The sequence below is a fragment of the Eleutherodactylus coqui genome, chromosome 3 (assembly GCF_035609145.1).
Source record: "Eleutherodactylus coqui strain aEleCoq1 chromosome 3, aEleCoq1.hap1, whole genome shotgun sequence".
Classification (NCBI taxonomy): Eukaryota; Metazoa; Chordata; class Amphibia; order Anura; family Eleutherodactylidae; genus Eleutherodactylus; species Eleutherodactylus coqui.
In genome coordinates, this window is record NC_089839.1 from 302,668,253 (window position 1) to 302,691,084 (window position 22,832).

At 44.9% G+C, this 22,832-nt stretch overlaps 1 protein-coding gene across 1 annotated transcript in view; it reads left to right on the plus strand.

The window, feature by feature from the left end:
* The first annotated feature begins 1,447 nt into the window (after window positions 1–1,447).
* The window catches only part of ST6GALNAC5 (ST6 N-acetylgalactosaminide alpha-2,6-sialyltransferase 5), a 144,177-nt gene continuing 122,792 nt past the window's right edge, over window positions 1,448–22,832 (plus strand). The window contains exons 1-2 of the mRNA XM_066597805.1: window positions 1,448–1,537; window positions 2,505–2,702. Coding sequence (XP_066453902.1) covers window positions 1,523–1,537; window positions 2,505–2,702 — 213 coding nt within the window. The 5' untranslated portion in view covers window positions 1,448–1,522. The remainder of the gene's footprint in view (window positions 1,538–2,504; window positions 2,703–22,832) is intronic.

A 22,832-nucleotide genomic window follows, 5' to 3' on the forward strand; every position in this document is an offset into this window, starting at 1 on the left:
ATTTTGTTGCATTTTTTCGGATGAAAATCGCCCATTCAGGTCTGTAGGTTAATTAAAAAAATGGATTGCACTCTTTTAATGCAATTTCAATCCATTTTATGTAACCATGGTCACCTTAAGAATCGCGCGCAGAACCCAATGTGTGTCTCGGGGGGGGGGGGGGGGGGGGGGTTTACGCACTTAGAAAATTGGATGGAAAAATAGATAAAATTGTGCTGAAAAATTGCAAAAACACATAGAAGTCATGTGAAAATAGCGTGAAAAATCAGTCCAGGACTGCAAAAAATATACCCTGGGGCAGCATTCACATGAGTAAGAGCGATACCGCACTCTTTAGGCCAAATCAGACTCTGACTGCGAAACCTCGTAGCGGAATCAGACCCTGTGTCCCGGCAGTGACCCTGCGTACCGGTCATCTTGTGTCCTCTCTGCTTTGCAGGTGTGCCGGCTGGTGCTCTGCCACATATGGGCAGTGCAGAGAGTTGCGCCCACTCTGCACTGCCCATTACCGCGCTCCCCCGCGAGCGGAAAATCACAGTTGATTTCCGCTTGTGGGCATGGAAAAACCTTTTCCATAGCATGTCTATGGGCAGTATTTGCTGCAGGATCTGGAGGCGGATGCTTGCTCCGAATCTCGCAGTGCAAATACGCCGGGGTGGGTTTGATTTGCGGAAACCGCATGGGAAATCCGCAAATCAAGCCGCCCATAAGGAATCACGGGCACCCGCAAAATAATGTAAGAATGCGGTTTTGTTTCGTGGACCTTTTGGTCTGGAAAACAAATCGCAGCATGCTCCATTTTTCTGCGGAAACCGTAGAAGTCAATGGAAGCCGTCCGATTCGCAGCCTGCCCGAGCTGTCACTGCAGAAGTGTCGCGGATCCCGCGGGAAAGCAGGAGTTCGAAAAAGAAAAACTCCTACTGCGCATGTGCATCGCCACACCAACCGGCGCACCGGAACACATCCGCCATGCAGAAGAAAGAAGATCCGTCCGGGACGTAGAAGACCCGCAAAGACCCCCTAACATGTAAAATAATATTCTGGGCCGCGGGCAGGGTGGGATTGACAAATAACGAAAATTAAATAAACACATATAAATAAATAAAAATGATCCACAACTAAACATCTGGACTTCTCGCCCTTCAGACTACTGCGCACCGCCAGCCCTTATTTAATAAGCTCCTTCTACAATCTTGCATTGTGCAAGTGCAGCCAGCCGTCAGCACTAGGACCCAGCAGGCTCCGGCAGGCAGCAGTGTGGAGCAGACAGAGCAGAGGGTCCAGTTTAAATCTGTCTGTAATCTCTGCAACAGCAGCTCAGGCTCAGGAAGGCTGCTGTGCCCACTGTGCCCCCCTGCCCTGCCAGTCCCTGCCCCCCCCCCCCTCCCCAACTGCCTCTCCCTGCCCCCCCTCTCCTAAAGGAGATGTCACAGCATCTGTACAATGGAAGCAGCAGATAGGACCACAGAGCCGGCTACCTCCAGTAGCTGAGGACGCCTGATCTCCTGGTACAAGGCACAAGATGAAGACACTGCTGGTAAGTCAATTATTGCAATTAATTCCCTGCTCCTATGTGGGGGTGCAGCGCTGCAAGGTGGGGGGTGGGGAGCGGTCGCAGCTCAGCCGCCTCAGTGCTAAAACTTTACAAGACACCTTGTTGGCATCATGTGTGCAAGACAATAGGGAGCAGCGGGTACCATTTACTATGGGGGTCCATAGAGGTTGGTATCCACTCAACTGCATTTACCTGCCATGAGTACCAGCCAGATCTTCAAGGTAAAACCCCCACGAGGCATGTTGGTACTTGTGGTTCGACATCAGCCGCTTGGCGTGCAGATTCTCAGCTTGGGATCAAGTTTAGTCTCTGTACTTAAAACTTAAGAGATGAGTGAGTGGCGCTGTTCTTGTAGAGGGTGGTAGCGACCCAAGTGCATGCACTTTGGGGGTGTCCCCTGGGGGTCCTAATAGTAGAGATGACTGATCACTCATCAGGATGGAAGATAACTTTGCAACAAATTTCCAGCCCTTGTACAGAAGGGTCTCTGATCCTGATAAAGAGGGGCGCAGAAGAGATACAAAGTCTCGAGCGTCAACGCACTTTTTAATAAATGCAAATTAGCACTGCAAACTTGGGGTCCCCGGTGCTGAACACTTTCCAATAAAGGATACTGGGGTCTTCCCGAAATAGTAAAGGGGCACAGTATAAATGCAGTTATATCCCCCAGCATGATTCGCATTATAGGGCATTGGTACTTTATGGGCACCGCTAGACGTTGTATTGGGTGCCCTCCTGAGCGCCTTACAATAAAAGACGCTGGACCTTCACCCCCTGATAAAGGCAAACACAAGTAGGTATCGTTGGGATGCAGGGTGCTATAGGGTTAAATGCCACACTTTATACAGTATATTGGAACCATGTGCCAGGGTATACAGTGCCCTGTAGATGCCAGGGCTAATGCATTTAGTAGCAGCCTGTATATAATAGATGCTTCTTCTGTGTGCAGCGCCATGGGCTGGCAGTATTGCTAGCACTCAGCACCATGTGTACCAGTCTGGTGATCATGTACAGCAATATGGGCAGCGTGAAAGAACAGAACCCGCCGCATTCATCGGCAGCCATCAGGAAGGAGAGCAGGATAAGCACCAAGGAGTACACCCCGAGCCCCGTTCTGGAGGGGTACATCAGCGTCTCCGACCACAAGGTAAGGAGGAGATATACTTATTCCAGGCTGGCAGTCTGCCAGGCGGCATCTTTAAGTGCTGCTCGTATAGTGATTAATGACCCTCGCTGGCACTTTTCATGGGGGGGATTGCTGCCTGAATGGGAACCGTATAACAACATTGATTTGATATTTGACAGGCGGAGAAACTTGTAGTGGGCGATCAGCACCAGGTTTACAGCTGGTATTGCTGTATTCTTGTTGTTGGCAGCAGAAGTCGGCAGTGCCAGCCCAGGCGTCTGTGATGCCACATTAGGATCTCATGTTTACCGGAGCCAGTAGCCTTTGACTGGGAGGCAAATGCTGCATTAAATCTCAGCATTACAGAAGCAGCTTAATCTCCCAGACAGAGAGCGGTGCAAGAAAGCAACAGGGAGCTTCCCAGCAATGTCATTTTCTGCTGCTTGCTATTATTTGATTTTCCCCACCTCCCTCTCTCCGGTGACCCCAGGGACCACCCACACTTGTTATTCACTTTGACAGCTTTCGATACAGGGGCTAGGGGGAATTCTGGGAGTGAATGCAAATCTCTACTTTTTGGTACTTTGTTTTGTAACAGCGACAAATGTAACATTTGATGAACACTTGAGAGTAGAGGTTGTGTGCAGTAATGGATTGTGAGCGGCGGCGGTGCCATCCATTATGGAGGAAAACTGCAATGTAGAGTATGAAGTATTTCTGAGAATGTGTTAAATTACTGAAACGTGTACATTTCTTATGCACAATAATTGCCCTATTGGTGCATTTTTTTGCAACTTTGAGGCCACGCCCCCTTTGTAAAGAACAATCATTGGAAAAATGGCGGCACAAACTAATCACACTTGCAGTACTTCTAAGATGCGGCGTCATGTCATATTGTAATGGGTTAGATGTATTATATTGGGGTATGTCAGTACATTGGGGCAGATTATTCATAAGCCTCATGAACAACATCTTTCCTAAGTGAGTTCTCAATGGGAATCAGCTGATTGCTGAGGATCCAGTGGCTAAAGCGCTCGGCGATCGGCCATAACTGCCTGGGAAAGCTGCGTCCAATTCTACATTTACCATGCAGTGGCCACTGTAGGCAAAATGTGGTATTACATGGCGCCCATTCAGAGAAGTGGTCATGTGGGAGCTGCTCTTTGTGGTGTCTGGTTAGTAGAGTGGGACCTAAAGGCACTTGGGGTCGTGATATGAAAGCTCCTTAAATGGGGTTGTACCAAGACTGTAAGTTATTCCCTATTGATAGGATAGGGGATCACTTGTTGATCAATGGGGATCTCACCGCTGAGTCTCCCACCAATCTCGAGAATGGAGATACCATTCTGATGTCATTGCGGAGGGAGAAGCAACCCCTGCAGTGACGGACAGAGTGGGACACAGGAGTCCCATTCTGGAGATAGGCGGGGGTCTCAGCAGTGTCCTCCCCCCAAACAATCGGCTAATTATCCCCTATACTGTGGATATCCTGCGGGTTGGGGATAATTTGCAATAACAGACAAATAAAAGTCATGGTTTTAGGTGACTTGAGTCTTATTTATGATGCATTTAGAGCTTTCTTTGAGACTGATATTGATACTTCTGAATGCCGTCTTATAAAGGGGTGTAGCGGGGTGCAGCGGGGTGCAGCGGGGTGCGGGCTCTTGTCATTTGTAAACCAGATTTATCAATTTAGAATTTCTAAAAATAGTTTTTTCAAGTGTGGGATTTGGTCTTGATTGCTGGGGCAGAGCTTGTGCCTCTTTTATGACAATTTTTAGCGCTAGAGAAGTTTTAAGAAATCCCTCAGACATTGCTAGACTTATTAACAGTTTTTCTAAAGCTCCACTAATTGTCCCTGCTATTGATCAGTCAGCCCCACCGAGTGATACATAACATTCTTGCATCAGTCCGATTTGTAGTTCAACTCTTGTCAGATGTCTTATGGGAGATTCCACCTAGATATTTAAACCCGACACCTATCAGAAGACAACCCCGTAACAGCTCCATTAGGGGTCAGAGGGCTCCGGAGCCTCTTTAGTTTACACGGAGAATACTGCTGCTTATGATTTTGTACAATTTGTAATAAAGTGACATTAATAACTTATCGAGAGCTCTGGAGTGAGACGAGTCTAATGATTCTTTAAAGAGTGAAACATGTCAGAGGTTCAAAATGGTAGAAAATTCCAAGCTGCGACAAGGGGGAGTTTAATTTGCTGTACTATAGATATTGGGGTTCCCAAATTCAACCGACAGGGTTATCTTATGACCTGTGTATATGATATTACTATGACATTACAAGATTACATCCGAGTCGTCAAACCTGAGAATATACCAGGGGGCTTGGTGAATCCATGGTGATATGGGTTTGTTTCTTCCATTCTTTTCCTTTCTTCCCTCTGTCTCTTTTTCCTTCCTTCCTTTCCTTCTTTCCGCTCCTCTGTTCATCACTTCCTTTGATCCCTCCTTCCTTTCCTTACTTCTCTTCCGTGTATTCCCTCCTCTCTTTATTCCTTCCCTTCCTACCTTCCTTCTTCTCATCACTTCATTCATTACCTTACTGCTTTTCCTTCCTTCCCCTCTGCTCTTGCTTCCTTCCCTTCTTTTCTCCTCATCACTTCCTTCCTTACCTCATTCTCCCTCCTCTGTTCCATCCTTCCTCTCATCGCTTTCTTTATTCCCTTACTTCCTTTTCTTCCTTCCCCTCTATTCTTGCTTCCTTCTCTTCCTCCCTTTCTTCATTAACTTCCCTACCTTCTTTCTTCTCCTCTCTTCCTTTCCTCACTTCCTTCCTTCCCTTCTCCCTCCTCTCTTCTTTCCTTCCTTTGACTTCCCCTCTTCTCTTCTTTCCATTTCCCCATCTCTCTTCTTTCCTTCCTTCTCTTTCCCCTCCCCATCTCTCTTCCTTTCTTCCCTTCTTTCCATTCCACTCTGTTTTGCTTCTTTCTTTTTCTCACTACCTTCTTTCCCATCCTTCCTTTATTTCTCCCTACGTCTCTCCCTTCCTTTCTTTCTTCTTCCATTTCATTCTCCCTTTTTTACCTCACTTCCTTCCTTCCTTCCCTTTCCCCTCCTCTCTTTCTTCTTTCATCCTATACTCATTCTTTCTTCCTCTTCTCAATTCCTTCTTTCCCTTCTTTCCTTTCCCTCCTCTCTTGCCTCCTTCCTTTCCTCATTTTCCTCCTTTGTTCTTTCCCTTCCGCTTTTGGATGTTTCCTTCCTTTCCTCACATCCTTTCTTCCCTTTCCCATCCTCTCTTCCTTCCTTCATTCATTCCTTCCTCGCTTCCCTTCCTTCTTTTCCCTCCTCTCTTCCTTCCTTCTTTCCCCTACTCTCTTACGTCCTTCCTTCCTTTCCTCACATCCTTCCTTCCCTTTCCCATCCTCCCTTCCTTCATTCCTTCTCTTCTCACTTCCCTTCCTTCTTTCCCCTCCTCACTTCCTTTCCTTCCTCACTACCTTCCTTTCTCTCCGCTCTTGCCTCCCTTTTTTTCCTCAGTTCCCTCCTTCCTTCTTTCCCCTCCTCTCTTCCTTCCATCTTTCCTTTCCCCACGTCCTTCCTTCCCTTTCCCATCCTTCCTTCCTCACTTCCCCTCCTTCTTTCCCCCCTCTCTTCCTTCCTTTCCTCACTACCTTTCTTCCCTTTCTTTCTTTTACCATTTCATTCTCCCTTTCTTCCTCCATTTCTTTCTTTCCTTCATCTTTCCATTAAATTTTTCCTTAGTTTTATCTTCCTCCATATTGTTCCTCACTTCCCTTTTTCTATTTCCTTCCTCTTTTCCCTTTCTTCCCTTCTTTCCCTTACAAGGTTTAGTGGGATCTGAGCTACTTGTATGTTTATAAACCCACCTACCCCATTATAGGGCCATTAACGTCCCCCTGGCATCCTGTGTGATGAGGTTTTTATGCTTCCTTCATTGTTTGGATGCTATATTGTAGCCTCTTATGTTTAAGTGCAGCATGTGCTGGAACATTGAGATGCACTTTGGACAATTCACAGATCCATTAATCCTGAAAGCAGAAATGTGCTCTAACCTACAGCCACCCAGAGACCTGGGACAGAACCCAGGAACCGAGGACATGGATGTGGGCGGCAGACATCTTTAAGAGGAGGTCAACACTGTACAGAAAAAATACAGAAATAACAAAGGACTTAAAGAAACACTTGTGCCATCCGTGTAGCTTATAATGGAGCTAGCAATATCCATATACGATCTGCTTGGGCTGCAAGACACATAGAAGCAGATATCAAATATGCTTTTATTTATTTATATTAATATGGCAAAAGTGGGGCCCCCAAACAACTATCGGGGCATTTAAATGCCGTTGTCAGAATTAACAGTGGTATTTACGGGGTTAACAGGGTCGTGGCTATTGCACGCAGGTGTCTGCTATCAGACAGCCGGCACCCACCTTGTATGGAGCGGGATTGGCTCGTGATCACACTCCATATAAACGCTGCACACCAGGACATAACTGTACATACCGACATAACAGACCAGGGCTTATAACAATCTATTTACAGTCTCCCGCGCTGTATGATAATGTTCGCAGTCAAGTCCGGTGAGCGGTTCCAAACTATCTCTTCTGGCCGAAGTTTTGTGAATAAGACCGACCACCTCGTCTGTCGAGTACCCACGTCATCCACAGAGCACTTTACTTTCTCATGTGTGTGCTGACCGGCGCATCTGCAGACTCATTACTCCCATCTGTGCATGCGCTGGTACCTGTTTCATGTCTGTAAGTTCTGTACTTCCTTGCCCTTAGTTCCCATGCTGCATTGCACTGTCTCCGGTCCAATTAGCAGGGAGGAAGTATTCATTATTCCCATCTGCGCATGCTCAGCTCTGCAACCTTCCGGCGCACGTGTGAGAAAGTAAAGTTCTCTAAGGATGATGGTGTCCTCCGCAGATGAGGTGGGCGGGCTTGTTGAAAAAATAACTGCCTAAAAATACGGTCTGGATCCACCTACCGTACCGGACCACGACTATTACCATACGGCGTGGGAGATTTTAAGAGGTGTTTTACAAAGGCATACTTTCAAAAGGACGCATAACAAAGTTTCAGGGAGGGGCATGTAGCAAGCCTAGCATTCAGCCAGTAGTTCACTGTCCTGCACTTCCTTGCCCTGACTTCCCATGCTGCTTACACTGTCTCTGGTGCAGTCAGCAGGGAGGGGGGATCTGAATGCCCGCCGCTCTGCTTTCCCAGAACGATCAGGCATTCAGAGACATTCTGCCCCAAATGGTTAGTAAACTGATTATAATGTGTGTGAGTGTGTAATGTGTGCACACACACAGAGACACATACCCACACACTGTAAGAGAAGAGGCAGAGAATGTGAAGATTGTTATCACAGTGTCTGCAGATCTGTCAGTCTGCAGCCTCTGAGTGCATTGGAGCTGCTTGTGAAGATAATCTCTCCCCCATTGCTATGGAAAAATCCCAGTGTCCCTGTAACTACAAAAGCTCTGTACCTAATGACAGAGAGTGGATTGCAGAGATGCTGGAAGGGAAACCCCTAGTGGTAGCCACTTCAAAAGTGATTTATAATGCATCAAAGCATCAAAAATTGTAATGCAAATATATTATAGAAGTGATGAGACTAACACAAGCTAGTAGATGAGCAGAAGCTGTCAGAAAAGTTAGGGCCCCTTTAGGATTTTTTTTTTTGCAATCAAACAAGAACAATATAAATAGCGCCACACAACTGATCTAACAAGAAGTTTCTCCAAATTCCCCACAAGATGCCACTTTTACTGACTCTTGGAGCCTCAGAATTATTCACCCTTCACAACAAGCATCTTTAGTACTTAGTGGAGCACCTTTGGCTGTTCTGACCGCTTTCAGACATGATGCATAGCCTGACAGCAGATTCTGGCAGCGTTCCTGAGGAATCTTAGCCCGTTCCTCCTGGACAATGGCCTTCAGCTCACTAATATTCTTGGGTTTGTGTGCTGCGGTCTCCTTCTTCACATCCCACCAAAGATTTTCTATAGGGTTCAAGTCAAGACAATGTGACAGCAACTCCAGAATCTTCCAGCACTTCTTCTGAAACCGAGCCCTGGTGGACTTTGAGGTCTGCTTGGCATCATTGTCTTGTTGGAAGGTCCAAGCTTCAGATTTCTCACAGAAGACATGACATTTCATCCTAGGACTTCCCCATACGCGATTGGATCCATGTTGCCCTCCACACGCAGCAGGTCTCCAGCGCCAGAAGAAGCAAAGCAGCCCCAGAGCATCACCAAGCCTCCGCCATGCTTCACTGTAGGCCGGGGGTTCTTTTCAGCATCTGCTTCATTCTTCCTCCTCCAGACACACCACTGATCCAGAGGCCAAGAAGTTCCAGTTTTTTTCCATCACTCCACAGAACAGAATCTCAAAACTTCTATGATTTATTTATATAGTTTTGTGCATATAAAAAGCAATTTTGCTTTTGGGTCAGTAGAAGTGGACATCTTGGAGTTTGGGCATGGAGACCTTCAGCCTTTAGTATGTGCTGTATGGTTCAAACGGAAAGCTCCATGCCTGCTGGAGGTTTCCGTTTGCCTACTGCCACCAGATCATGGTGGCAGCAGGTGATAGCTTCCTTTTTCTGCCACGTCTAAGTAGAGTAGCCAGTGTAACTTTAACTTAGAACTTGTAAACTCCTTTGTATCTTTTTGTATCCTTTTCCTTGTGTGTATAAGGCAATTAATTCTTACATAACTCTTTGGACTGCTCTATTGACTTAGACATATTTCCAACATGCAATGAAACATCAGTGAACAAAGCCCTCACCAGTCCAGGTATTTGATGTGTTTTATCTCAAGCACACCTGATACAACTAAGGAAGCCTTTCATTAGTTGCATAGGGTGTGCTTGAGACAATTCCTGATTTGCAAATGTGTGCTCTTATGAGGGATTCTATTGCAGGAGTCATTAAAGTGACACTTTGTGTAGAATTTGGAGGAAACGCTTGTTATATTAGTTGTGGTGATCTGTTGTAATTGCAAAAGAAACAAACAAAAACAAACAGCTGAAAGTTTGTGAACTGGACAAATAAACCTAATTTGCAACGGGGGCTGATTTAATTTTGATTGCAGTTGTATGTGATATTGGAACAAGGGGTTAATGTAGAAGTGAATTTTTACAATGTGAATATTACCATTAAGGGAATATATTTTGGGAAATGGGAGCGGCACGGGTGCGGACTGCTACATGTGACCTGCGCTGTAAGGTTTTGCTTGTGTTAACTCAACATTTATAATTTAGAGATTTGCATAAAGGGCAGTGACCTTCACTGAGGACGGCATGTGAGCGCAGGAGCCGCCTGGCTTCCCGGTCCCTCTTGCTAAACCAGCTGACGAATCCAATTTTTTTCTCCACAATCTGATTCTCTTTGGTTGAAATTAGATGATAGATAAAGACGATGTCTGCATTATGGACAAAATAATGATCCAGGTTCATCTTAGACAAGTGTGACATTAAGGAGGAAGTAAAGGAGGACAACCAGACGGTATTATTGTAGTATTTCTCCACCGGAAGTGTAGGCTGGCCGGGCTCACCTACAGGTAATGCCCAAGTCACGCCCCAAGCTGGCAAATGCTCCTGATTGGTGGAGACATACTACACTAGTACCGCTTAGTACTAGTAGGCATCTCCCAGCCCTCCTCCTTCTCCTGAACGGTGCCGGAATGACAGCCCTCTGCATCCCGACTGGTGCCAGAGTGTCAGACCTTCGATCCGGCACCGGTCAGGAGGAGTGTTCGGAGGGATCTTCCTGGCAGCTGCAGTAATGCCGGAGCTGAGTGTCACCCCTCCACATCCCGACCGGTGTCGGAGTGTCAGCCTTTCGGTTCCGGAACTGGTCGCTTGGGAGGAGTGTCCAGGAAGTTCCTGGCTGTAGTAATGCCACAGAGCTGAGTGTCAGCCCTCCGCTTGGGAGGAGTGTCCGGGAAGTTCCTGGCTGTAGTAATGCCGGAGAGCTCAGTATCAGCCCGCTGCTGGAGTGTCAACCCTCGGCTTGGGAGGAGTGCCTGGAGGGAACTTCCTGTCTGTAGCAATGCCAGAGTTGGGAGCTGCCTACTAGTACTGAGCGGTACTAGTGTAGTATGTCTCCGCCAATCAGGAGCTTTTGCCAGCTTGGGGTGTGACCTGGGCGTTGCCTGTAGGTGAGCCTGGCCAACCAATACTTCCGGTGGAGACATACTACACTAATACCCAACCAGATATGACATATACGAGACCCTTAATGCCCCGTCACACATTGATGTTTAGTCTCTTCCTTATCAGTTCTTGAGGTTATAGACCCAAAGCTTTCAGCATCTTTCTATCCATGTTCCTATGATAACACTTCCTATTTGTTTTATGTCTATCTATCTCATATCTATCTCCACCATTGTGTCTATGAAAAACAGGAAGACGAGCCTCTTAGGGGCAAAAGTGTGCAAAACTTGTATCACTGAGCAGCGGAATAACATCCCCTGGTCAGATGGATCCAGATTTCTGTTGCACCATGTTGATCAGGGTCAGAATTTGGCGCAAGCAGCATGAATTGATGACCCCTTCCTGTCAGCTGGTCAGAACATGTCAGCACCTCCATCTAATCTGCACCAACTACAAGAAGCTTCCTGTCCGCAGGGGCCGATGTTCCTGAGAATGATTTTATCATCTAGTGGAATTTATGCCACGATGAGGTCCAATGTGCTACTAGATGGGGGGGCTCTAATAAAGTCTCCATTCAGTGTCGGTATTTAAGGACTCTACTGGTTTGCCAGGTTTGCTTTATGTTGAGATCATCAAACAATTGTGACCAATACGAGGGCAGTTCCAGCGCTTCCTGGGACGCTCTTTGTGTGTTTGCATAACAAGTAAGAGCTAACAATAATGAAAAGCTGTTTGATTGGTCAGAATATGCTGTAACCTGCAGGAAAATGTCTGACATTGAAGTTCCCGCAGTGTCTAAAATTGTGCAAGTAAATGGCAGTCGTCGGAGTCACGGAAACAATTCATTCACTGCACAGTTGTTTGCAAATAGCTACACAGTGAAAATGTAGATGAGGTCTGAAATTTGGCTGTCCCAAAAATCACGTGACTAGCGTTGGAAGAAGAATAAAGATGCCGCTTGTCACTAATGATCTGCTGTCAGCAGACGCGCGGCACAATATCTGATGTTTTATCATAATACGTCTCCACAATGCCTGAGGGATATACTGCAACCTGAAAAACACGACTGTTCCCGGCTCCAGCACTAGAGGGACTGCTGTATCAGAAATGTCAGTGACTGGGTGCAACTATAGAGGGTGTAGAGTCAGCAAGTGCACCCGAGTCCTGGTGGCCAGGGGGTATAACTATCCAATGATCACCGCTCATCCTCCTGACTGTATAATTATGGTCTGTAGTTTATTTAGGTGAATATAGAAGGAAATAGCAGTGTCCTCCCAGCAGGCGGAGATGGTAGTGGCTTTAGCTGATCATGTGATACAGTGTTGATGCATTATGGGAGTGTTAGCAAAACATAGAGAAAGTGAGTTGGGAGAAATCTGAGCATCAAGATGGTCCCTGATAAGTATCAGACTGGGGACTATACTGCAAGGAAGTGACTGCAATATACATAGGAGTTCTGCAGAGTGTGACAAGCAATCAGGTGAGGGGGCAGAAATGACCCTAAAATAGTGAAAAAGAAAACTCCTTCCCCCTGCTTCCTTGTACTTCACCATCAACAAATGATAAAATTCTGGATTCCTGCAATCACCACTAGGGGGAGTGCCAATTAAGCTAGATGATTAATCTGTGACCTCCGATGCTCCGCCTAGTGGTGGCTGCACTAAATCAGAATTTTATCATTTAACTGTGAGAAGAAAAACTTAGGTATTTGGACTTCTGTAACACAAAAACGGAGATCCGGCTGCTCTAAACATATATTATGAGATTAATCAGCACTTTAGGCCTAAAAATGACGCAATCTTTGCAGATGGACACACATTTTTAGGAAGCTCATAGGGGGACATGTGGGGGTTATGTGCATTTCTGAAGCCACTAAAGCGATTCTAGAGATTGATGGCCCACGAGGATAGGCTAACAATACTTGATTAATGGGAGGGTGCTACCCGCAACCCCACTGATCAAAGGGGCCGCTGCGCTCAAGCTGCTCTGCTGAATACTGCTGGCTTGTCTCATTGAAGTGAGTCTAAGAAACCTGCAGTCCCTTCAATCTTCTGATTAGTGGGGGTCCTGGGTAGCAGACCCCCACAATCAGATATTGATGGACTTTCTTTGGAATAGGACATCAATCTGCAAAACACGGATAAGGGCCAATGTCCACGGGCGGTTTTGATTTGCGCGGATGATCCGCAAGTCAGGGCGCCTATAGGGCTGCATGGGCATCTGCAAATAGATTTAAAACATGCAAAAAAATTGCAGCATGCTCCATTTTCTGCAGATTCCCGCGTGGACAGCTTCCATTGAAGTCAATGAAAGTCGTCTGACCCGTGGCACACCCACAGCTGATGGCGCAGACATGCCACGGAAAAAAAAGCACTGCACATGTACAAGGCACGCCAGCCGGTGCGCCTGCATGCATCCGCTGTGCAGAAGAAAGAGGATCCGGCCGGGATGGAGGAGGCTCGCGCAGGATCCGAAGAGATAAGAAAATGTCCCATGGCTGCCGGCTCTCTGAATCCTTGTGTGCCGCGGACAGGAGGCCTTAAAGTTGGCCTAAAAATAATAAATGAGTCAGTACTTCCCTCCTAATCACCCGCCGCTCCAACTGCACCACCAACAAGAATGGACGTCTTGGGCAAACGTAGGTATAATGCAGAGTTACTATGGAGCGGGGAGGGTCGAGTATGAAAAAAATATTCAAACAACCCCTTTAAAGTGACCCTCTAGTTTCGGGACAAAATTCTGTTCTGTGATCAGGAGGGGGTGGGGTTATCTAACTGCAACTTTTTCTCTTCCTAGCCCTTTTTTCTGTCAGTTCTGGTTCTGTTTTCAGGCGGCCAAGATGGCCACCACCATCTTGAGACTACCAGAGCATCCTAAGTGATCCGTGATATAACATGTAATATTGTATCTCTCAAGAAAGGCGTCCAGACCGCTCTTGCACTCTGTTAGTGAGTTCATCATCACCACGTCCTCAGCTGGAGAGTTCCATAGTCTCACTGCTCTTACAGTAAAGAACCCTTCTTTCCTCTAGACATAGAGAGCGCCACCTTGTATAAGTATATTATATTAGTTGTTGCTTTTTCACGGTTCTTTGCATGCAGGAATGTTTTCCATCACAGCCCATTAGATGACATTTCTATGATTGTTTGCACCGGCGGTTTGCATCGGATGGCGGTTGTGGTATTTCCTGATTAGGAGCGCCGGTCAGTAAGAGGGTAATTTACAGAGTAGCATAAGGAACAAAACAAAGATGTTGGTTCCGGATTATTGGTCAGCGACTAATGGATGGGTTTACGTGACATTTTAATGCTCTTATTTTCGGCATTTGTTACTAAGACTCGTTATTTACTTCATCGCTGGACGGATTCCCGTCTCCATAAATGATGTGATTTGGAACATTAGGCTGATGTTAGATAAAGACGCTTCTAGCAGCAGTTTTCTGATTAGAACGGAAGAGTCTGCAGATTATGACACCGGAGCCCATACTTCTAGAGCGGCGCACGCAGAGACCGAGCTGAAAAAAACGGTGATGGACGGGAGAAAAGAGGCTGTGAAGGACACAGTTTCATTTAGCAGAAACACATCTAGCGGCTTCCCGCGATCACACATTTTGCTCAGCGGGCTTTGACACTTTTTGTAGTTAATAGATTCTGCTGGTTTGTTGTACAGTTCTGTGTAGGATGAAGACGCAGATGTAGCAGAGCTGAGTGTGTTATCTGCTACTGTTGCTCCATGCCGGATTATTAGTAACATAGTATCTTAGGCGGAAAAAAGCCCCATGTCTGTCCAGTTCAGCCTATTACCCCCCAATGTTGATTCAGAGGAAGACAAAAAAAAACAATGAGGTAGAAGCCAATTTTTTGCCATTGACGTAAAAAAATTCCTTCCCGACTCCAATCTGGCAATCGGAATAATCTCCGTCACCGACCCTTCTGAAGTAATCAGTGATATAACATGTAATGTTGTGACGCTCATGAAAGGCGTGCAGCCCCTCTTATCGTATTCGCCATCACCACGTCCTCCGGCAGAGAGTTCCACAGTCTCACTGCTCTTACAGTAAAGAACCCCCTTCTATATCGGTTTAGAAGCCATCTGTCTTCTATATCAGGCCCGCACAGCTTGGCATTAGGACGGGGCCAAGATTAAAATCAGCAAAGCTCTTGTGGTCGCAGATCCCTTTTTTAGCGTTGCACTTTGTAAATAACCCGATTCTAAAGTTTAATGTTTAACCCCTTAAGGACCAGACACTTTTTAGGGATTTTACCCATGTGGTCGTTTTACTGCCCTATGAGTCTAAGGGCTCATTCACAAAGACGTACGCATATTTCCTGTGCGTGACACGCGGTGAATGAAGGCAAGGAAAGTCAATGGACTTTCATTTTTCTGTTCACACTGGCGTGTGGACAAATCGCAGCATGCTCTATTTCTCCGCATATCACCTTAAATGGGCTACATATGAAACACTGTGCGTACGCAGACATTGCGAAGGGGCAGCATTCCTGCTCTGAATAGAAAAAATAAATCACACTGTGCATGTTCGTGACGCCAGATTCCCGGGCATGTGCAGTGCCAATCACAGCCCGTACGTAGTCTCTGTCGGCTAAGTGTATGGGCTGTAATGCATACAACACTCGAAAATCCGAAGTGTTGTACGTATACGCCTGTGTGAATGAGCCCTAAGGCTGGACTCACATGAACGTATCTCGCAGCATTTCTCCAGCGAGACATTGTGTACTTGCTGCGTGCTGGCCATTGTCATGTACTATTTTCGCATGTATGTGCGTGTATTTTTTCTTGCTCACGTATTTTGTGCAATTTGTGTGAGCGGTAACATGGCCGCCTATGGGAGATTGGTACAGCATATTTCACGTGCTAAACCCCGTGAAGAATACGCTATACCAACACGCTCGTGAGAGACAGCCCTTCAAAGAAGCCCAAGTAGAATCACCTATAACCTTTGACCCTACAATGTACTTACTCCATGGCTCCTAATACTGTAGGACAGGTTGAAAGATCCCGTCGCTCTCTGCCTACACGTGCCCACACGGGCGTATGCGGGTCTGGCTGTGTAAATGCGCCGAGTATTTACGCAAGTAAAAATCTCATTTGCCCGTGTATTTCGCCCACGCTTTCTGGGTTTTTTGTGCGTGCAAATTCACCACTCACACAAAAACGTGCGCTGAAGGGCCCATTGATCTTCTGCATAAATACGCAGTGAATATGCAGCTTTCTGGCATACTCGCTAACTATTTGCGCAGTCCCGTTCATAATACGCACCAAAAAAGATCATGCTGTGATTGAACATCGCATGAAAAAATACCATGTGAACGAATGCATTGGAATCCAAGCGGGTTCTATTCACTGCATATTACACGTGCACGTGTAATAGGTAGCGCCAATATGCCCGTATTTACACAAGTGAGAGCGCTACTGCAGCTGTGCGTCCGCCTCAGTCAATGGGGCTAAATTGACTCCACATGAGCTCCGCACCCAGAAGTAACACCTCACATGTCTAGACTGCAGCACCAATTTCAATTGGAATCCACCGATGCGGATTTGCTGACAATTTTGGCAAGAATTTGTGTAGCATCAATGTGGATTCAATGCGGATTTTTTGTCCTATCAATGGCGTAATCCGCTCTGTGGAGGCAGCTTAATGGATATCTCTATCTTTGCAACCAGATGTCTTTCTGAAGCTCCAGTGCATCTAAAATTAAAACGTAAAGCAAATGGTCATAATTACAGAATTACCGTTTTTTGTATGCAGCACCTATTCTGATCTATGTGTCTCCATGGTTACAGACTATGTAGAAACTTGTGTAGTCTGGTCATGCACTCATACTCCTTCCCATGTGTCCCCACGTCTTGCTAGTGGTCATAGATTTACGGGACTCTGGCCGCACTAACACAGGCGTTAGCAAAACGCCGCATTCGAAGACGCAGCGTTTTACTGCGATTGCAAATGCATTCTACAGCGTTCGCCAGCGTTTTTTAACGCACCCCACCATTGTAATGGGGTGGTTAGAAAGCGCTTAAACACACGAAAATACAGCAGACAGTGTTCAAAAATTGCGGCATTAGAAACGCCACTTTGAAATTAACGGAGGTGTTGTTCAGCATTTAGCGTGGCATTTGAAACTTCACACTAAACACTGTAAAAAGCGGTGTGTGTGAGTGGTCTGAAGAAAGGGAGTATGACTGCAGGGTCAGACTACTCCAAAGTTTATTTGTAGTCTGTTACCATGGAGACACATAGATCTGCACAGGCGCTGTATACCTAAAACGGTAGGAAACTTTCTTATCGAGACTATTTACAAACCTGCTTCATTTTTTGTTTCCAATGCATCGGAGCACTTAAAAAGGAATTTGATTGCAAAGATGGACAAACCCTTTAAGAGAAACGTATATAGGTAGAGCTTCTTGGGTTTTTCATATCATCTGTGTAGGATAGATGACTGAGATGTAGCAGAGCTGAGTTTGCTATTCTTCTGGTCTTCGGAGATTCTAGTAATTTGGAAACGCCATAAATACCCTTAGGGGAAGTTGGACAGGCGATTTCTGCGACATGAGGCGGTTTTGTAACTTTCATGCAACAAACCTCTAATTAAGAAGGTAAGACAGAGAAAAGACAGGAGGAAATGTGGATTTGGCTGGAAGAGGTTCTTGAATCGATGTTGTTTAGATCAGGCTGCCAAGATGTGTGAAGAGGATCCAATTCTAGTTGATGCCCTGAAATAACTTTTAGTATTTTGCATGTGAACAGCAGAGTTGGACTAGTAATGTGCGGTCTAGTGATGCCTTCTCCAGTTCAGTGGGCTCCAAATAGGGTCTTTCCAGCCATTGTAAAACTGCAGCTCTTATCATGCCTTCCCCAGGCGCTCCCTATGTTATTGGCACTCGAGGGGGTCCCAACGATCAATTCAATATGCCACCAATATTCGTAATCAGAAAGGAGAAATCCAGTGGCATTCAGTAGCTGACATAGAGACAAAACATGGGACTACTATGGGACCTGTGATGGGAGGAGCTGAGCACTGAACTGCTTTCATTCCCTGCTGCAAAACTATATATGAGCTATTTGCAGCCTCCACTAGGGGGAGCTCACTGCACACAAATTTTTACACTTTTCATTCAGTTTAATATTATTTGTAGAAATACAGAGCTCCCTCTAGTGGTGGCTGCAGGCAGTCAGAATATGAATTCAGAAAAACAGACATATTGAAAAATCAATCAGGGTAAAACTGTGTACCTAGAATGGCACAATGGACTTTTGCCTTTAATAACCATGGAATATATGTGGTAGATAAACTTTTATGATATATTTATAGAATGAAACCCCCCAGCACCACTATGCCCCTGCTGGTCCTGTGCCCATACCACCCAACGTTTCAACCAAGTCCTTATGTTGTTAGAGCCGCATCAGGGATTCCAGAAAGCACAGTACTCACATGGTTAAGTGCCCATCTTTATTAAAAAAGTGCGCAAGCAGACGACGTTTCGACTGACAAGCAGTCAGTCAAAATGTTGTCTGCTTGCGCATATTTTTTAAATAAAGGTCTTGGATCCAGACCTATTTTTTTGATGCCGCATTGTCTGCCCAGAATATACCTCCCCTCTGACCGAGGTGCGGTTAAGTGCTGTTGCCCAACGTTTAATATTGCCCAACGTTTAACCAATGTAAAGAGAAGCACTTCTTGAGGCATGAATAGTGCCGGCAGACAATTTACTTTTACACTAGGCCAACACTTCCTTTATTCTAAGCCACCTCTGAAGGTAATAGGGTCCCTTAGTGTTCCTCTCACAGTAATAGTACCTTTCAGTGTCCCTCTTACAGTAATCGTTCCCATTAATGACCCCCTCACAGTAATAGTGCCCCTCAGTGAACTTCTCACAGTAATAGTACCCCTTCATCACAGACTGGTAGAGTTGGAAGGGACCTCCAGGGTCATCGGGTCCAGCCCCCTGCTCAATGCAGGATCATTAAATCATCCCAGACAGATGCCTGTCCAGCCTTTGTTTGAAGACCTCCATTGCAGGAGAACTCGCCACCTCCCGTGGTAACCTGTTCCACTTATTGATCACCCTCACTGTCAGAAAGTTTTTCTAATATCTAATTTGTATCTCCTCCCTTTCAGTTTAATCAACCTCTCACAGTAGTAGTGCCCATTAATGACCCACTCACAGTAATAGTGCCTAATAGTGCCTCTCAGTGATTCTCCTCAATAACAATTCTCCTTACTGTCCCTCTCACAATAATAATAGCCTTCGGTGTCCCTTGGACAGTATTAGTGCCCCTTAGTGTCCCTCCCATAGTAATGGTCATTAGAGATCTTCTCATATTAATAGAGCCCCTTAGTGTTCCTCTCACAGTAATAGTGCCCCCTCATTAGTTACCCCCTCACACTCACAGTACCCATTAATGACCCCCTCACAGTAATAGTGACTCTCTTATAGTAAGAGTGCCCATTAGTGTCCCTCTCACAGTAATAGTCCCCATTAGTGAACCTTTCACAGTAATAGTACCCTTCAGAGTCCCTCTCACAGTAATAGTGCCCCCTCATTAGAGACCCCCATCACACTAATAGTGCCCATTACTGACCCCCACACAGCAATAGTGAATCTCTATAGTAAGAGTGCCCATCAGTGTCCCTCTCACAGTAATAGTGCCCATTAGTGAACCTCTTGTAGTAATAGTGCCCATTGGTGAACCTCTTGTAGTAATAGTGCCCATTGCTGAACCTCTTGTAGTAATAGTGCCCATTAATGACCCCCTGACAGTAATAGTGACTCTCTTGTGGTAATAGTGCCCATTAGTGAACCTCTTGTGGTAATAGTGCCCATTAGTGAACCTCTTGTAGTAATAGTGCCCATTAATGACCCCCTGACAGTAATAACAGAAACTCAGTGAGTCACAGTAATAACACCCCTTAGTAACACCCTCACAGTAATAGCGCCTCTCTTTGACCCCCCCCCCTCACAGTAATTGTACCCCTTAGTGCCCCTCACAAATTAATAAACCCCCTGCATGTCCACCTGGCAATAATGTCCCCACTTGCCCCGCTGATTAAGCCCCCATTTATATAGTTAAATATAAAACAGCCTATCCTTCCCCCCCCCCCCCCCCGTTCACTTCCCCCATCTCTATGGTCTGAACCGGTCTTGTGGGTAGCAGGATCACGTGATCACAGCGGCCGATCTCAGGCTTGAGCGTTGGTATGGCTGAAGCCAGTGGCTAACTGTAGAGATGGAGTGGGGGTCCAGAGCAGATGTTATATTTTACGCTATTCCTGGCCGCCCCGGCAGTATGGGTCCCCTGCGTCCTGGGACGGTGGGATAGCCCCCAAAATCCAGGGCTGTCCCGTCAAATTCAGGGCAGTTGGGGGACATGCCTGTACTTGTGGTCTTCACCCTATGGGATCTCACCTGAGGTCTACAGTCAGATTAAATGGCAGCTCAGGAAAATTCCGCTTACCAATACCTCTGTGAACTCAATATTTGGGACTACTACTCCCATTAGAGGCTGCTGAGAGCAGATAATACGGAATACAAAGAGGGAACATCACGGCCCGCTTCATTAGAATAAACAGATATGGATTGTTATGCAGCTTTAATTCCCCTTTCTGAAATGGTGATTATAGCGGAGGTAAGGCGGGATGCCGGCGCCGCGCTCACAGTTCAGAGGGGGCGCTCCTGCCGCTGATTTATGGCTAATGGAAAGAAATTCTCCGATTGTGCCTATATGTTAAGTGGATGCAAGAATTCATTATTTCCACTAATAGTGATGTGCAGCACATTCCCCGGGTCCCGCGCTCCTCGGGTCGCTGCCGCACCACAGCAATACAAGACACCTTTATGTTCATAACGCAGATTTATGACTTCTAATATGTTATGCGGGTTTACATGCAAAAGGCGATTATTTGGCATCTGTCTGTGACCCAAGAGCGCGACTGAAAAGTACATTTAAAGGGATTTACTAAAATGTCATATAAATACTGTCCAGGTCCTTGAGATTTGTATGTCTGACAGGATGTGAAGGTACATATTCTTGTACATAGGGGGCAGTAATATAGTAGTTATATTCTTGTACATAGGGGGCAGTAATATAGTAGTTATATTCTTGTACATAGGGGGCAGTATTATAGTAGTTATATTCTTGTACATAGGAGGCAGTATTATAGTAGTTATATTCTTGTACATAGGGGGCAGTATTATAGTAGTTATATTCTTGTACATAGGGGGGCAGTATTATAGTAGTTATATTCTTGTACATAGGGGGCAGTATTATAGTAGTTATATTCTTGTACATAGGGGGCAGTATTATAGTAGTTATATTCTTGTACATAGGGGGCAGTATTATAGTAGTTATATTCTTGTACATAGGGGGCAGTATTATAGTAGTTATATTCTTGTACATAGGGGGCAGTAATATAGTAGTTATATTCTTGTACATAGGGGGCAGTAATATAGTAGTTATATTCTTGTACATAGGGGGCAGTATTATAGTAGTTATATTCTTGTACATAGGGGGCAGTATTATAGTAGTTATATTCTTGTACATAGGGGGCAGTATTATAGTAGTTATATTCTTGTACATAGGGGGCAGTATTATAGTAGTTATATTCTTGTACATAGGAGGTAGTATTATAGTAGTTATATTCTTGTACATAGGAGGCAGTATTATAGTAGTTATATTCTTGTACATAGGGGGCAGTATTATAGTAGTTATATTCTTGTACATAGGGGGCAGTATTATAGTAGTTATATTCTTGTACATAGGGGGCAGTATTATAGTAGTTATATTCTTGTACATAGGGGGCAGTATTATAGTAGTTATATTCTTGTACATAGGGGGCAGTATTATAGTAGTTATATTCTTGTACACAGGAGCAGTATTATAGTAGTTATATTCTTGTACATAGGAGGCAGTATTATAGTAGTTATATTCTTGTACATAGGGGGCAGTATTATAGTAGTTATATTCTTGTACATAGGGGGCAGTATTATAGTAGTTATATTCTTGTACATAGGGGGCAGTATTATAGTAGTTATATTCTTGTACATAGGGGGCAGTAATATAGTAGTTATATTCTTGTACATAGGGGGCAGTAATATAGTAGTTATATTGTACATAGGGGGCAGTATTATAGTAGTTATATTCTTGTACATAGGGGGCAGTATTATAGTAGTTATATTCTTGTACACAGGAGCAGTATTATAGTAGTTATATTCTTATACATAGGGGGCAGTATTATAGTAGTTATATTCTTGTACATAGGGGGCAGTATTATAGTAGTTATATTCTTGTACATAGGGGGCAGTATTATAGTAGTTATATTCTTGTACATAGGGGGCAGTATTATAGTAGTTATATTCTTGTACACAGGAGCAGTATTATAGTAGTTATATTCTTGTACATAGGGGGCAATATTATAGTAGTTATATTCTTGTACATAGGAGGCAGTATTATAGTACTTATATTCTTGTACACAGGAGCAGTATTATAGTAGTTATATTCTTGTACATAGGGGGCAGTATTATAGTAGTTATATTCTTGTACACAGGAGCAGTATTATAGTAGTTATATTCTTGTACATAGGGGGCAGTATTATAGTAGTTATATTCTTGTACATAGGGGCAGTATTATAGTAGTTATATTCTTGTACATAGGGGCAGTATTATAGTAGTTATATTCTTGTACATAGGGGGCAGTATTATAGTAGTTATATTCTTGTACATAGGAGCAGTATTATAGTAGTTATATTCTTGTACATAGGGGGCAGTAATATAGTAGTTATATTCCTGTACATAGGGGGCAGTATTATAGTAGTTATATTCTTGTACATAGGGGGCAGTATTATAGTAGTTATATTCTTGTACATAGGGGGCAGTATTATAGTAGTTATATTCTTGTACATAGGGGGCAGTATTATAGTAGTTATATTCTTGTACATAGGGGGCAGTATTATAGTAGTTATATTCTTGTACATAGGGGGCAGTATTATAG